The following is a 15541-nucleotide window of genomic DNA, read 5'->3' on the forward strand; positions in this document are numbered from 1 at the left end:
GATTGGGGTTGAGGCTCAACTTGGCTCCTAGACCCCACTGACACTACTTTAGTGACAGCATCACGTCCTTCTGCAAGTGGTGGGATGGGGGGGGGGGGAGCAGTGAGGGAAGATCAGACTCCTACTCCACTTGTCAAAACCACTCAGCTGGGGGAATCAAAGTGTTGTCTGCTTTTGCTAGTCAGGGAATGAAATATGAGGTCCTTGATCTGCATAGCTAACATCACCAGGTGGAGGAAATCAAGCAGTGCCACTTGCTTCTTTGGAGTAAGATAGGGCTTTTCTGGAGTGTTTGGCTATAGTAGGGAGTATCCTACCAAAAAATTAACTGTTGTTCGGCTACCCTTTCCCCAGTCACTTGGCTAAAGAGAACAGACTTTTCCTGACGCCCTTTTTGTCTGTGCTTGTTTGTGGTTCAGGTTGGAGGCTTTTACAGGACCCTGTCCAAGATACATGGGAGGCAATAAAAAAAAAAAAAAACCCAAGGAACTCACTATTAGCATCATTCCTTGAGTACCAAAGTCTGTAGGAAGTCTGCCTTATTTCCACATTTCAGTGTTCCTGTGCTTGTTTGATGTGTTATGTCTAAGGTGTTTTAGCTGTAAAAGAGAACCTAGGAGGAATAGGGCTCCTCCAGCTGGGCAGAACCAGAAGTCTACCCCCAAGTAATTAATTTTATGTTGAAAATAACATTTATCTTCTTTGTGTGTGTATGTGTATTTTAAAAGGAACTTTATTGGGTGTCAAGGGTGATAATATTTACTTTCTAGTCTTCTACATTATGGTTAAAAATGCACTATGGAAAACTGCTATAGCATTATGGATCATAATTTTCTCTTAAAGTTCCAATTATATCTGTTTATAACATTCCTGGCTAATTTAGCTTGCTTCATGTTATTTAACTACCTGTCCACTTCAGTACTTTTTAACTATAATATTCTAAAGGAAAAAATTCTGTTTCATTCATCATCACCTAGTAATATACTTTACACACTCAGAACAGCCAGGGTGAAAAGTTCACTTTAAAATTCATTTATGAGCTCTTTTCGATAATCCAAAGGTAATCTTATTTTTAATTTGTCTGTTACATTTCTCTCTTTAAGAAACACCAACTCTGCTACCAAAATCCATTGTGATAGTTATTCCTCTTGAATTATACCAATAGCCAGCAGAACTTGAAGGAAAGGAGGCAAACGGTTTTGTTTTGCATTTTCCTAATTCTTTAAATGAAACACCTGTATATCTCACCTAACCTAAGAAATGGATTCTTGAATTCATTTATCTACTGACTTATATTTAATTTCGGAGAGTCTAGACATTTGGTTTTGACTGACCTTCCATTACTTCCTGTATTCTTGCTTTAAATAAGAAACTATAGAACAGTATAATAAGACTGAAGAGACTGTAAGGAAAAAACCATTGCTTTGCTCTTTGCTTTCTTGCTATTATTTCCTATAATTAACATTCTTCATTGTGTTCCTCTAGAAACTCTGCTCTGGCTGGGAAAAGGGGTAGTCCAGGTGATGAGGTAACATAAGGCGTCTCCATAGAATATAGGGCTCTACTGACCCAGTTGGAAAACCAGAATTCTAGGAAAAGCTTTGAATTTATCATATATAAAAATGAAAACAAATCTATTGAAAGCACAGATTGAAACTAAGTTTTCTGAAGAAATATGTACAAACAGTCCCTGACTTATGATGGTTTGACTTCTGATTTTTCAACTTTACAATGGTGCAAAAATGAGTATTTAATTTCATTCAGTAGAAACCACACTTTGAATTTTTATCTTTTCCTGGGCTAGCAATATGTGGTACAATACTCTCTCATGATGCTGGGAGTGGCAAGGAATGGCTCCCAGGTGGCTATGTGATCATGAGAATAAACAACCAGTAAACTTAAAATAATTGTTTTTCACTTTCAGTTCAGTAATCAATAAATTACATGAGATGTTCAACACTGTTATAAAATAGGCTTTGTGTTAGATGATTTTGACCAACTCTAGGTGAATGTAAGTGTTCTGAGCATGTTAAAGGTAAGCTAGGCTAAGCTATGACGTTTGGTATGTTACGTGTATTAAGTGCATTTCCAACTTACGATATTTTCAACTTATGATGCAACATAACCCAATTTAAACTGAGGAAAATCTGTATACAACAAAGCATAGATAAGGATCTTCTATTAACAGCATTAGAGCAAACACTCCATTTAAGTCTCCAAATCAGTAAAAAATAAGCACAATTATGTATACAAGTAGACGAAAAGCACGTGAAAAGATCCTTAACATTCTTAGTTATTAGCAAAATGCAAATCAAAACCACAATTAGATCCCACTTATTGCATACTACGATGATTATAATGAAAAAGAAAGTAACAGGTGTTGGTGAGAATGTGGAGAAACTGGAACTTTCACACACTGCTGTTGGCAATGTAAAATGGTTCAAGCAAGTTGGAAAACAATTTGTCAGTTATTTAAAACATTACATATAGACTTAACATATGACCAAGCAATTCCACTCCTAGATATATATCCAAGAAAATCGAAAAATGTATGTACAAAATGTTCACAGCAGCATTATTCACCATAGCCAACAAGTGGAAACAACCCCAGTGTCCATGAACTGAGAAGTGGATAAACAAAGTGTGGTATATCCACAGAGCAGAGCATTACTCAGCCCCCAAAAATGAAGCATTGATACATGCTATAACATGGATGCATTTTGAAAATATTGCTAAATGATGTGAGACACAAAGGTACATATTATATGATTCCATTAATACGAAATGTCCAGAAGAAGCAAATCTATAGAGAAAGTAGAGTACTGGTTGCTAGGAATGGGGACAAGAAGGAATAGGGACTGACATCTAATGAGCATGGACTTATTTCTGGGGTGACGAAAATGTTCTGGAATTACTGGTTGCAGAACCTTGTGAATACACTAAAATCCACTGAATTGTATACTTTACAAGAATGAATTTTGTGGTATGTAAATAATATCACAATTTTTAAAAAATTTAATTAGGGCTATTTAACCTAACAGGTAAAAAAAAAAAAAAAACCCACACAAAGGAAAAAACCCGCCAATGATTACGCAAAATTTAATTTCCTTTTCTTATACTGTAGCAAGATAGATGGTAACTTTTTCAGACTGAATCATATCCTATTTTCTGATACTTTGAGGGAGTGTCAAATACACTTTTCTGAAAAGATGCAAGTATAAGGAGATAATGATTTAATATGTGGCAATTCAAAAACAGAGCACAGTTCCCTGAGCACACACCTAGGGACTTCTTTGTGAAGAGCTGATAATTAACATCTGGGCAGCCCCTCCTTTTCCAAATACTGTAGTTTTTATTTCAAATGTTCATTTGTAAGACAGCTGTTTAGAAATACCAAAACATTTTCCTGTACAATGTCACAGTGTTTCTCAGGCCAGCTCACAAAAGCCTATTTAACCCATAGTATGTTTGAAGAGTAATACCAATTTCACTTTTCTAACTCTACCTATACTTTCCCATAGAAATATCTTCTCATGTAAACCACCTAGAACCTTTCTCCCTATAGGAGATTTCATCTTGAACAAGTCACTCACCTACATGCTGTTCTCAAGCAGGGTAGTCTAGTGGAAAGTCAATGGAATTTGCAACCTGTGATAATTGGGTTTGAATCCTGCCTTCTCTACTTACTAGTTGTGCAACCAAGAGCAGCTTAGTTAACCTTTCTAGGCTTCCTTTCTTCATCTGTAGGTTGAGAAGAATTAGATCTACCTCATTCAAGTTGATATAGACAGTGTCCATTCAGAGAGGGCATTCAGTAAACATTAATCTATGGGATGTATCAATCCACTTTTCTAGTATTAATTAGCACAGTATAGTGAACAAAATACAACATTTTTTGATAGCTTAATTTCCCCAGTGCTTGGGGTTATCACTTCAATGATAAAGGTCACTGTAAAACTAGCAAAACTGTAGAAAGTGCAGAATGGTGATTTGAAGGGCATATACCATGTAGTAGAGTTTATAAAAAATCTTCAGGGTAGTCGAGGAACAAGACAAAGCTGATTAAACATAATTTGAAAACGCATAGTAAATATGTTTTCATTTAGAAAAAGCTTTAGCCTATTAATTTCAAAATAACAAATAACAGAATGCAGGGCTGAAAAACACTGGTGTAGAAAAAAAGTTGGATTTGTACTAATCCCATAATCTAGAACTGTGCTGTTCAATGTGGTAGCCGATAGCCACATGCGACTATTTAAATTCAAATTAAATTTAAATTCAGTTCCTCAGCCACACTAACTACATTTCAAGTTCTCAATACCCACATGTGGCTAGTGACTACCGAACAATGCTGATCTAGAAGTTTTGTTTTGTTTTTAAGTGAATCTTTCAATTATTTTATATTGTTTTCAAGCTCCTAAAAGTGAAAAATTGAAATAACGTTTTGGGTAACAGAGGTGTTTAGCATAGGTCCTATGACATTTCTGGAGACAAGTTTTCTCCTAAAACACTGTATGTGAGATACACTGCAATCTATTATGTCAAAGTGATCTTTGGCTTCAGACTATCACTTGACATCTACTTCTAACACATATCAAATGACAGAACCAAGTTTCCTGTAACAAGCTTTGTGGACCACAGGATTAGAGGCAAGCTCACAGAGATCTAGATGACCAGGTCAGGTTTGAAGATGAGATCATCATTATCAAGATTATAAAAGTCAATTTACATGGTAGATTAAACATTAACTAGTTTTTAAGGTATGTAAGATACCATGGATATACTAGTTAAGATAGGGAAATCTGATTTAAGTTATGCTACTGCTGTAATTCTATTCATACTAATAGAAGAATGACAGGAAGTGTAACAACATTTTTGGTTTACACATAAATGTAGGGTAGCTAATAGTCAGGAAACTAGCACTATTTCATGAAAAAAAAATCCCAACAAAAATCTCCAAAAGACAACATGGACACCTAACTCCAGGAGGGGCAGCAGGACTAGCTTTCCGTCTTATAGCCGCCTGCTCTTTAGCTTATTCACAGTCCTTTCTAGCTGACACCTTCCAGAGAGGAAGGTAAATATGCAGAGCAGGCAATGCCAGGAAGTGAGCCATTCAGTCACTGTACGCTGAAGCATAAAACACTGTTTATCAGTAGGTAATGTGTCCAAAATGCCCTCGATCCCAGAGGTATGTGTATACGACACACAGAGATCATGAAAAGGGTAAGGATGTTATTTTACATTATTTGGTAAGCTGCAAGTGTAACAAGGTTCCCAAGTTAAAAATGACTGCATCAAATTATCATTAACCTTAGCTGTTTTCTAGTAACTGCAAATTACAAGCAATTGATTTAAAAAGGAGAGTGGGGGAGGTAGGCAGGTTGATGGCAGCATAAAGTTGCCAAATGATAAAAAGAGTTTTTAAGAATTAAGAATTTGAGACATAAGTTACAGAGCAAGTCAATATAGAAACCACTTAATGAGGGCAATTAGCTTGATATTATGGTAGAATATGACCATTAATTTTCAGAACATGGAATAAAAAAGTTTAAGTTATCTTAAGCTTTTATTTAAATTATATTTAAATGTTTAGCCCACTATTAAGATGGAAAATTGTTCTACAATCTAATTTACAAGATTTCAATCCAAAATCAAACAAAAACTCTTGACAGTTAAAGAAAAAAGCTTTGATAGAGTCAATTAAACATAACAGCTCATTTTCAGGCAATACTGGATCATGTTACTATAGTTATCAGACTGTCCAAAACTGTCCTTCAAAGCACTTGTGTCCTCTGAGACTTCAATATGGTTCATGAAAAAGGGGTTCTGACATCAAGTCTCAAATGCTGTCGGCTATATCCTTTTTGCAGATTCATCATAGATAACATCATCTTCAAGGTTCTATGAAGTTATGCAGTAAAGACATTGGTCAAACCCTGTTTAACTCTATAATTCCCAAATTCATTTGATTAGGTCTCACTCCTTTGGTTTGTATGTTTTTGGTTTTGGATGGCAGAGATGGTTGCTGGGGCACAGATACACCATTAACATTTCCAGAGACTTCCCAGCTAAAAATGCTGTATACCCTACATAAAGTTCTTTAAGTACAAATACCACATAACAGACCAAATCCAAAGTATTATATTTCTAGACAGAAAAAACCAGTTCCTCATGGCATATTCAAATAACCAAAACAAATGTATTTAGAGTAATGAGGAGGGAGGTGTGCCATATTAATTTCTGTCCCTAAAAGTGAAATTAACAAAATCAATCCTAAAGTATAAAAAGTGTGTACATTTTGTTTTGATATGTTTTAAAAAGTAAGTTAAAATTCTACTTCTTGAGACCATATATTGACTTCATACATTTCTTCAGGGACATACTTCCTTCAAGAAGTTGACAACCAGGATACACTAGGTTTCATCGATTATAAGACACTATCATGTGTAAGATACACTGTTATCTTCTATATCACTACCAAAAAAAAAAAAAAAAAACCACTGCTAATTGAACAATGGTATGCCATGGACTATGAGATGCCTTCCAATTTGACCAATGTTGAAATGTGAACTTTTCTTTCTTCCTTCTTCCACACATATTCTTCAAATGTTCTTTATCTGTTTTCCCCTTTTAAAGAAGATATCAAAGAGGGGAACAATACAAAAAGGGACAAGATTCAGGAGATTTGCATTTACCGTACCCTTACGGTTATATTCGGATATTATAATGGCTCTGTTTAAACAGATCAAACAAATCATTTTTAATTGCTCTACTTGATTCTGAAAAAATCACCCCAGAGGAAAAACAGAGAACTTCCTCAGACAATTCGGTTAGAGACAGGATTCATTATGTTACTTATTAAACACTTAAACCATGCACTGAACCACCTACCTTATGTATATTATCATTTCATTTAATTCTTACCACAACTCTATGAGGTAGGTATTATTTCATCCCTCTTTTTACACATTAGAATGTTGCAGCACAGAGACCTTAAACAACTTGCATAAGATTACTAAATTATTAAGTGGCAGAGCCAGGACTCAAAACCAGGTCTGTATGGCCCCAAAGCCTAAGTTCTTTAACACTTTGCCATACATTCAAATTATCTCATAAAGTGCCTTCTCAATTTCAAGGAGATAAGTAAAATTGAAATATTTAATTGCTAGCAACTGATATATAAAATGTATGAAAAACTTATGTCTTATATGGATACATTTTATCCTAAATCTGCTTCATAAAATGCATACATTTGTGTTTTTTAACTCTACATTTCATAACAATTAAAATTTATAGTTATTTTATCTTTGCTTTTATGTTATTTGGTATTAAACTGACAAACTGGAATATATGAGATCTGCTAACTGTTCCAGATTAATGATACGGAAAACTGTATCAATTCTGAAGTGCAGGAGGGGAAGACATCTAATGCCAAGAATTAAAATACAGTTGTTTGTATTTTCTATTATGTGAATTGGGGAATCAGATATATAATATATATGTCTGCACAATTGTATCCCAAGGCTTTGAAAGTTGTTATCCACCAAAACACATAAACAACTGAGCTCTATCACACTCATGCATTACCAAGAGACCACCAAGATGTCACTGTTGTACACTGTAATCTGAATCACTGGGTCTAAAGCATCTGGTCTGCACTTGGCAAACCGGGGCCTTTCACGTCACCCAACATTCACAGCCTGGTATATCACATGTCCCTGGAACATGGAACTCTAGAGCAAATCTTGTTAATGATCACAATGGTATAAACTTCTTAGTACGTGACAAATTTTTTAAAAATCTTTGCAACAATTCTGCCATTCAGACTTCTGATAAATGATCTGCTACATTTTTGATCAATCTGTAATTCACTGATTATCATGTCCTAGGTCAAGAGTGAATATCCCAATTATGCCACTCTCCTTATATAAAAATAGGATATACTCATTGTGATTTCCTAAACATATTTTAAAAAAGGCAAAGTCGGGGCGCCTGGGTGGCTCAGTCGGTTAAGCGGCCGACTTCGGCTCAGGTCATGATCTCACGGTCCGTGAGTTCGAGCCCCGCGTCGGGCTCTGTGCCTGGAGCCAGAGCCTGGAGCCTGTTTCAGATTCTGTGTCTCCCTCTCTCTGACCCTCCCCCATTCATGCTCTGTCTCTCTCTGTCTCAAAAATAAATAAACGTTAAAAAATTTTTTTTAAAAAAAGGCAAAGTCTGCCTATACTTGTTTCTTTAAGTTTATCTCTTTATGTTAAAACTTAAATGTACCAAATAAATTTCACATTTTGGGTCAACCTAATTAGTATAGGAGGAGCTGTCAAAATAAAACAAACTTTCCTAAGTTTAACAAAAACTGACATCCTATATCATAATCAGTGAAAACAATGAAGTGTTCAGTAATGTGTCACAGTTATTCTAACAGTTGGCATGTAACAATACCTGTCCTGTCCTCAGATCTTCACTTGGGGGAAAGAAAAAAACCCTGAAAGGTGGTACAAATGAAACAGGAAAAGGAAAAGAAACTTAATGAAACATTTTTTTTCAAAATCAATGATCATACTTTAATAGAATGTTTTTCCCTACACATAAAATATAAGAAACCTAATATCAACGTAGTAGAAATACTATAGAATCCAGTATGATCTTTGAAGATAAAAATGGATGCACATCCACTGAAGATACTTTCTAACACAAGGGTCTCAATTTTTTATAAAGAAAATATTTATGTAGTTAATATTTTAATTCATTATGGGTACTTGCTATTTAAAAGAATTCAAGGCAGCTATTTTTATACAGCACATTTCTACAAAGCAAACATAACCTTAATTTTATTATTTTGGAAAACTGTTCTTATTTAAATTTACTATCATTTATCCTTTATTGAAAACTGAGAAAAAGTGTCACTTGAGGTCAGGCTTATGATCCAGTAAATGTTATCTCTGAGAGCGGTGGCAAGGAATTTACAGAAGAGCCACAGTCCTTGATACCCATCTCCTAAACAGTCAGATACTCAAAAACATACTAGCATCTTTCAATAACTCGTTAAAGAGCTGTGAATTCACCTGGACTACTTAGGAAGCTATTTTGTTTTTAATCTTGTACCAACCTTGACTGCTTATATAGTACTTCCTTTATTATCCTAAATTTGCTTCTTTAAACATTTGGCCTAGTTCTAGCCTATCACGTTCTGACCCATGTTTGAGTTAACCACAAGGGTTTTTTTGTTTTGTTTTGTTTTGTTTTGAGCATCATGAAACCCATGTGAGGTTTGAAAGCAGGAAGGCCATGTAAAGGAATGAAGAAACTGCCTGTACTGTCGGTGAGGTAGTCAGGTCTTTTAAGATTGTTCATATTTCAATGTAAGATTAAAATGATAAGAACAGAAAGAAGATTGATAATCACCCTATTCCTCACCATCATAATTCATTCAGTGGTCATCTACTGGGTCCATAATACATATGTGCCAGGCACTGTGTTAAGTGCTGAGGATACAGAGGAAAAAGTGTCTGCTTACAAGATTTCACAATCTACTAGGAAATTCGAGGCCACAAATTTAAATTCCTATAGAGACCAACCCTGAAACCTTTCAGCCTGGAGAGAAAAAACTTGATGTATTTACTCAAATAAATGACTTTCAAAAAACCGATTTTATTCTGGTAAAATATAATTACTCTCTGGTAAGTACTCCTTACTGAGGAGGAGATGGCATAATAATAAATCCAATATTAGACTTCTCAATGAAAATTCTCAACCCTTTTCCTTACTGGCTCCAATTTCCAAAGTTGTAGCAGAAGTAATTTACTTGAAACAGCTGAACAACTAAAGGCAAAATATCTACAGTCAATTTTTAAAAATCTTTTTAAAATTAATCTAGGCAACACTAGCTCTGTGTGACATACCTTATGCCAAAATATCAAGAAGATTCTTTGAACATGGCAAATTATGGAATCCTATCTGCCAGGTTCTGGAGACCATGACAGTAACTGAAATAACTAGGCTTTAACAAGTGAGACTGCTTATAATATCATAACTGTTTCTGAAAAATACATGACCTCTAACTACTGGCTTATTTATACCCTAAATTTTTCCACAAAGGATTGGAAGCAGCTAATATAAAGCGAAGCACATGAATTACATGCACCTGGCTTTGAATTATGGCTCTGCCGTTTACTATTTATAATCTTTGGGCCCTTAACTTCTGAGATTCAGTTTCTTAATCTGTAATAATGAGGACCACAATCGTACTATGTTGGGTCACAGGAAGGATAAGATGAAATAGCATGTAGTATCTGGCATATACTAAGTGTCAGTTTTGTGCCTTCCTTATCCAAAAGTATGCTATGTAGAAAAAGGATAAGGTGGAATTTTAAATGATTTTTTTAACACATTGATACGTGCCAAGCAGAAATGTGGACTGATTATGAGTTGCAAATGTTACCGTTTGCATGTAACAATCAGGCTCAAAGCAAATTCAATTTCTTTTCACAAGGTCAGCACTTTGAGAACATGTTATTAACCTTTTAGCTACACTGTTTAACGCAAAAAAAAAAAATGTGAAGGAAAAAAATGAATGAAAAGACCCTATTGGCATACTGATTTTCACACTATCCATTCAAAGAATGATTAAACGTTCTAAATTCAATTTTCTTATAAAACATCTATAGAATTAAACGGGCTAACATAATTTTAAATGTAATTCTGCTAGTCTTATAAACGTGATTTCCTTTAAAAAATATTCAGTAACTTATCTCAAGATATTTTCTATTGAAAAGCAGCGTTTAGTTTAGATTTTAAAAATATGGTCCAAGTCACAAAATACTAAGTACCAGTCGTAAGCACTATTTCAACTCTGCTCACGTTAGGGACAGCAAGTGAACATTTTAAACAGCAGTGGAGGTGACTAGGAAAAAAACTGAAAAGCGATTTGAACTGATCCCCCTCCCCCTCCATTATACCCGAGAATGCAAGTGTCCGGCATCTCACTCAGATCAAACTGAGCCTCGGTCTTACTGACGTAACCGGTAACCCTATCCACCTCTCACACTGCGGAGGCCGGCAGGGCAGCGGCTGCCGCCAAGTACACCACTCATCCGAGCCTGCCCCATTCCACCCCCGCGTTTCAGTCATGCTTTCCAGAAATGGGGTCACTCACTAACTATTACACACACGCAGCCTATCATCCTGTAATCCCCCAAAGTCCGCTGCGGGGATAGAAGACAGCAAAAAGTCAAGAAGGAAGAATCACAGACAAGCCACCATCAGGAATTGATTTTCCACTTCGGAGAGGAGCGCTGATGCCCAGGAGTGGGTCTCGTCTGGATTATTTTCGCAGACCCCGAGTTGGTTCTGGGACAGGGGCGGCTGCAAAAGCTCGATGCTGTGCTGTGTCCAGGGAAATTCTGTTTTGCCGTGTTTGGGTACACTGTTTGGGTTTTGGGCACTCGGTTGGTTGTCTCAGGGACGGTCACCCCGGGCGAAGAAAACCTGAAAGCCCTTTACGGCGGCTGCTGAACGCCTTGAATATCACCCTCTCACCTCCACGGACAGGAAACTCGAGTTAAAGCTCCTAGGGACGGGGTCCTTGAGCTCAGTGACCTCAGATATGGGGGAGGAGGAAGGACCTCAGGCTTCCACTTTCCCCTTTGCACCAGCAGAAACCGCTGCGGCAGACAGACTGGGGGAAGGCAAAAACCTTGGCTGTCTTGCACCCCTTAACCAAAACCCCCACAGGTCGCCAGCCCTGCCTTGGGCCCTTCCAGTCCCCGCGCGCCCGACTCAAAGCACCAACTCTCTCCCCTGGCCGGACTCGAGAGTCCCTGCTCCCCAATGAACCCAATCCATACCCCTCCCTTACACCCCAGAGTCACCAGGATCCAGGGGGGGCCCCAACCAGGCAGGGCCAAACTTCCCAACTCCTCTCCGGCCCCCGCTCCGCTTCCCGCTCCCCCCACGCAAAGTTGATTAAAATCGGCTTCTTGCAAAGCCCCAGCGCCCACTCCAAACCCCACGCGCCACCACACCACAGCCCCCCGAGCGAGGGAGGGGAGGTGCGGGTGGAACAGAAGGGCAAACAGACCAACCCCAACTACCCAAACCGGAATCACGGACCAAGGGGAGACGCGAGCGGCAGAGGAAGGGGCCAAGTGGCCAGCTCCAGGGAGAGGAGCTGGCCGGCGGGGGCGAGGGGAGGGGCTCACCAGCCCCCGACCGCCGGGCTGCACTCACCTCAGCGCTGTCGGACGGGCTCTCCACAGCCATCTTCTGCCACGGGTCCGCCAGCTGCGCCAGCGGCATCTTCCCCCCCGGCCCGCCGCCTTCACCGCCTCCTCCCTCCCCGCCCGCCCCGCGGTCGGCCCCGCTCTGTCGCCACCCGAGCCCCACGACAGCAGCGGCGGCAGCAGCAGCAGCACCAGCGCCGGCTGCCCGGGAGAGGGCTCGGCGCCGACACCGAGCCTCGAACGCCGCGCGCCTGGCTGACGACGTCCGCGCGCCAAGCGAGAGCCTCGCGCCGCTGCCGGGCACCGGGTCTCGCCCCTTTCTTCCTCTCCTCCTTCCGCCGCCGGGACTACAGCTCCGCCCCCCCCCGCCGGTTCCCGCGCCCGCTCCCAGCAGAACAGCGGCGGCCGCGCGCTCCCCCACTTCCGCTCACAACATGGCGCCTAAGCGATACCTGTCTCTCAAAGCGAGGCTCTGCCGCCGCCGCCACCGCCGCGCGCACCCGGGGGCGGGGCTTGAGAAGACACGCCCCCTGCCGCCGCGCTTTGCCCCTCCCTCCTTCCTCGCCCTAGCCGGAGATTCTGGGCCTCGCCTACTTTCAGGAAGGGCGAGCCGGAGAGATCTGGAGGCGTCGGCGGGTGGTGGGGGAAAGAAGAGGGGAAGGGCAAGAGGAGCGAAAGGCTAGAAGCTTTTAACTGCCAAGGGTCCGAGCAGGTCGGAGGATACTTAGCGATGTAGAAAACAGTGGCCCCGCCTAGCTGGGGAGAGAGATGGGCGAGGTGCAGTGAGCGCAGTCCGGTGCCAAGGACCCGGGGAGGGAGCGTGGGGTGTCTTTTCGGTCTGACTCCTCGGTGGGTATTTGTGGGCACGTCATGTCTATGGGCACATCCTTTAATGGGCCAGGACCCGCCCTATCCAGGCTCACACGCTGAGCATTCACCTGCCCCCCCTCCTTAATGCACCCCACGACGGGGACACGTAAGGCTTTGTGCCCTGGAGCCCCCTGGAGGTTTGGCTCTCGGTTTAAGGCTCTCCAAATCGAGGCTCTGGTTATATTTTTAATGTTTGGAATGTATTTGTCTTGCTTGAGTTGCCCCCCACCCAAAGTCTGCAGAGCCCTCAGGCATCATTAGCCTCGGCTCTCGAAGTCCCCCACTCCCTGATACCTAAATCTGCACGAAGAAAACAAGGATGTTTCTTGAGGCAGCCCCTCTCGGCAGAGGTTGGGGAATTATTTTAAAATATACTGTTGGCAGGAGCCTGGGGTTCCTGCTCCTCTTGTTGACTTTAAATAAAAGATTAGATTAAAAAACCAGGCTGGCCAAGGGTGGAGGAGGGAGAGTGAGGGAGGGGCTCTAACTCCTCCGGCCTAAGATAGGGAAGCCCTGGGTTAAGGAAACCCAATCCCCAGACGGCAACGGAATCCAAGAGGACGGAGTGTTTGTGGGGAGAGGCCTGGGCTCCTGGACTGAGTCCCGCCGGGGGTTGGGGTGGGGGGTTCTACCCCGTGTTCTCCGCGCCGGTTGCCTTGCGAGCTCCGTACGCGTGGGCAAAATTGCGTAAAAGTCCCCGGGCTGAGTGGAAAGGTACTGCAGCCACCGGTCATTGCCCGACCCCCCCACCCCCACAAGGAAAAGGAAAAAAAGTAAAGGGAAATCTCCAGGCCGGCCAGTGCCTTCACCCCCTCCGGTCTCAGCTCAGGCGCCCCAGTCCTCCCACGCCCGGCGGCCACAACGCGTCCCCCACTGAGCTTCCGGTGCACGCCTCTTAACAGCTCCCTTTCATCATCCCGGGACCCAGACACCTGGCGAGCACTCGTCCTCCTCCCTAACGCAGGTGTGAGGTTGAGATTAGAGCCCCACACCTAGCTGGCCTGGTCTGCGCGGGCGGTGCAAGGTTTCTCGCTGGGCCCGAGGGAGGCAGGTGCTGGGATCTTTCTGCTGCCTTCGCCTGCGCGCCCTCTGGCACAAGCTCGAGGCCCGGGAGCCTCGTGGCCACCTGAAGAGGCTCCATCTGTTTAGGGAACCTGAGGCCGGAAGTCCTTGCTGCGCGCCCTGTCTTGCAGCCTTGGACTCAGGGGGACAACTCAGGGTTGAGCAACATCTGGGTAGGCTCAACGTGGTCTGGGGGGTGGGGAGGATTTAGCTCGTGATTTTGTCACCTCCCCCAACATGCTTGATTCAAGTGCTGCAAATCCAGTCTGAATCCAAACTTAACTAATTTTGGTAGCACCGACTCCGTAATTCCAGACGGTAAAAACAATTCACAGAAGTTTCAGGATAAGGAGTTGTGTATTGTTTTGCATTTACGTAGGAAGTGCCTAATTTGTCTTTCATTTACATTGCAAAGCCACATTACCATTACTTATAGCGAAAAGAAGTTGGTCAGTTTAGTTGTTTTAAGGTAAATTAGCTCGCTAAACAGTGATCAATTATTCCAACTAACATTCTTGCTTTGATAAAATCATACCTATTTAAGGAGACAATTATGTGTCCTAACACAGCCCTGTGTAAATAATTCACTGTAAGGGTGAACCAGCCTTTTTAAAATCAAATTGTTTACTGAAAAGTTGATTTCAGTATCAACTTTTATTCTTTTTACCTCGAGAACTAGAAGAATAACTTCTAAAACAAAGTTAATGTGAACAGTAGTCACATTGCAGGAATGAAGCATGAAATGGACTGTTAATAATGGTCTGTGTACCTGATAAGTATTTGTGAATTGATTTAGAAAAAGCACCATTCTCCTTCCTTTGGCCCAAAGAGAAAAGCGATATTTTTTCTTTCAGTTAACAAACCGTTTTCGTTTATTTATTTTATAAATACAAGAGAAGTGCAAGAATTGGGGAATTGGGGTGGGAGAATTTGGGAAAATCAAATGAGGCTGGGGGATATTTCTTGTGGGTGGCTGCAAAAAGAGTTATTTGAACAGAGAAGCTGACATTACCCTGAGCAGGAGTAATTTTTTTTCTTTCCTGTTTAAGAGAGGAAAACCCTTAAGTGTAGTTATTCAAAGAATAGATGCCTCTAGAGATCACCCTGTGCAGGCTAATATGGTGGCTACTAGCCACACAGGGCTCTTGAAATACTTAAAATAAGATTGGCTGGTCACAAATGAGATGTGCTGTAAGTGTAAAGTTCACACCAGATTTCAAAGACTTAGTACAAAGAATGTAAAGTAGCTCAGTAATAATTTTTATATTGACTACATGTTGAAACAATATTTTGAAAATATGGAGTTAAAATATTTCATTAAAATTCATTTCACCTGTTTCTTTTACTTTTTCACATGACTACTATAAAACGTACACTTATACACTTAT

The 15541-nt window shown here is 40.9% G+C and overlaps 1 protein-coding gene across 2 annotated transcripts in view; it reads right to left on the minus strand.

Moving 5' to 3' along the window:
* Positions 1-12557, minus strand: part of RPS6KA3 (ribosomal protein S6 kinase A3) — a 120563-nt gene extending 108006 nt beyond the window's left edge. Inside the window, exon 1 of one of the 2 annotated variants that reach the window (XM_030306335.1) lies at positions 12229-12557. In XM_030306335.1, coding sequence (XP_030162195.1) covers positions 12229-12297 — 69 coding nt within the window. In that variant the 5' untranslated portion in view covers positions 12298-12557. The remainder of the gene's footprint in view (positions 1-12228) is intronic. The other variant, XM_030306331.1, reaches the window with a different exon arrangement.
* Positions 12558-15541: the final 2984 nt, after the last annotated feature.

This window comes from Lynx canadensis, chromosome X (genome assembly GCF_007474595.2).
Source record: "Lynx canadensis isolate LIC74 chromosome X, mLynCan4.pri.v2, whole genome shotgun sequence".
In the NCBI taxonomy this organism is placed as follows: domain Eukaryota; kingdom Metazoa; phylum Chordata; class Mammalia; order Carnivora; family Felidae; genus Lynx; species Lynx canadensis.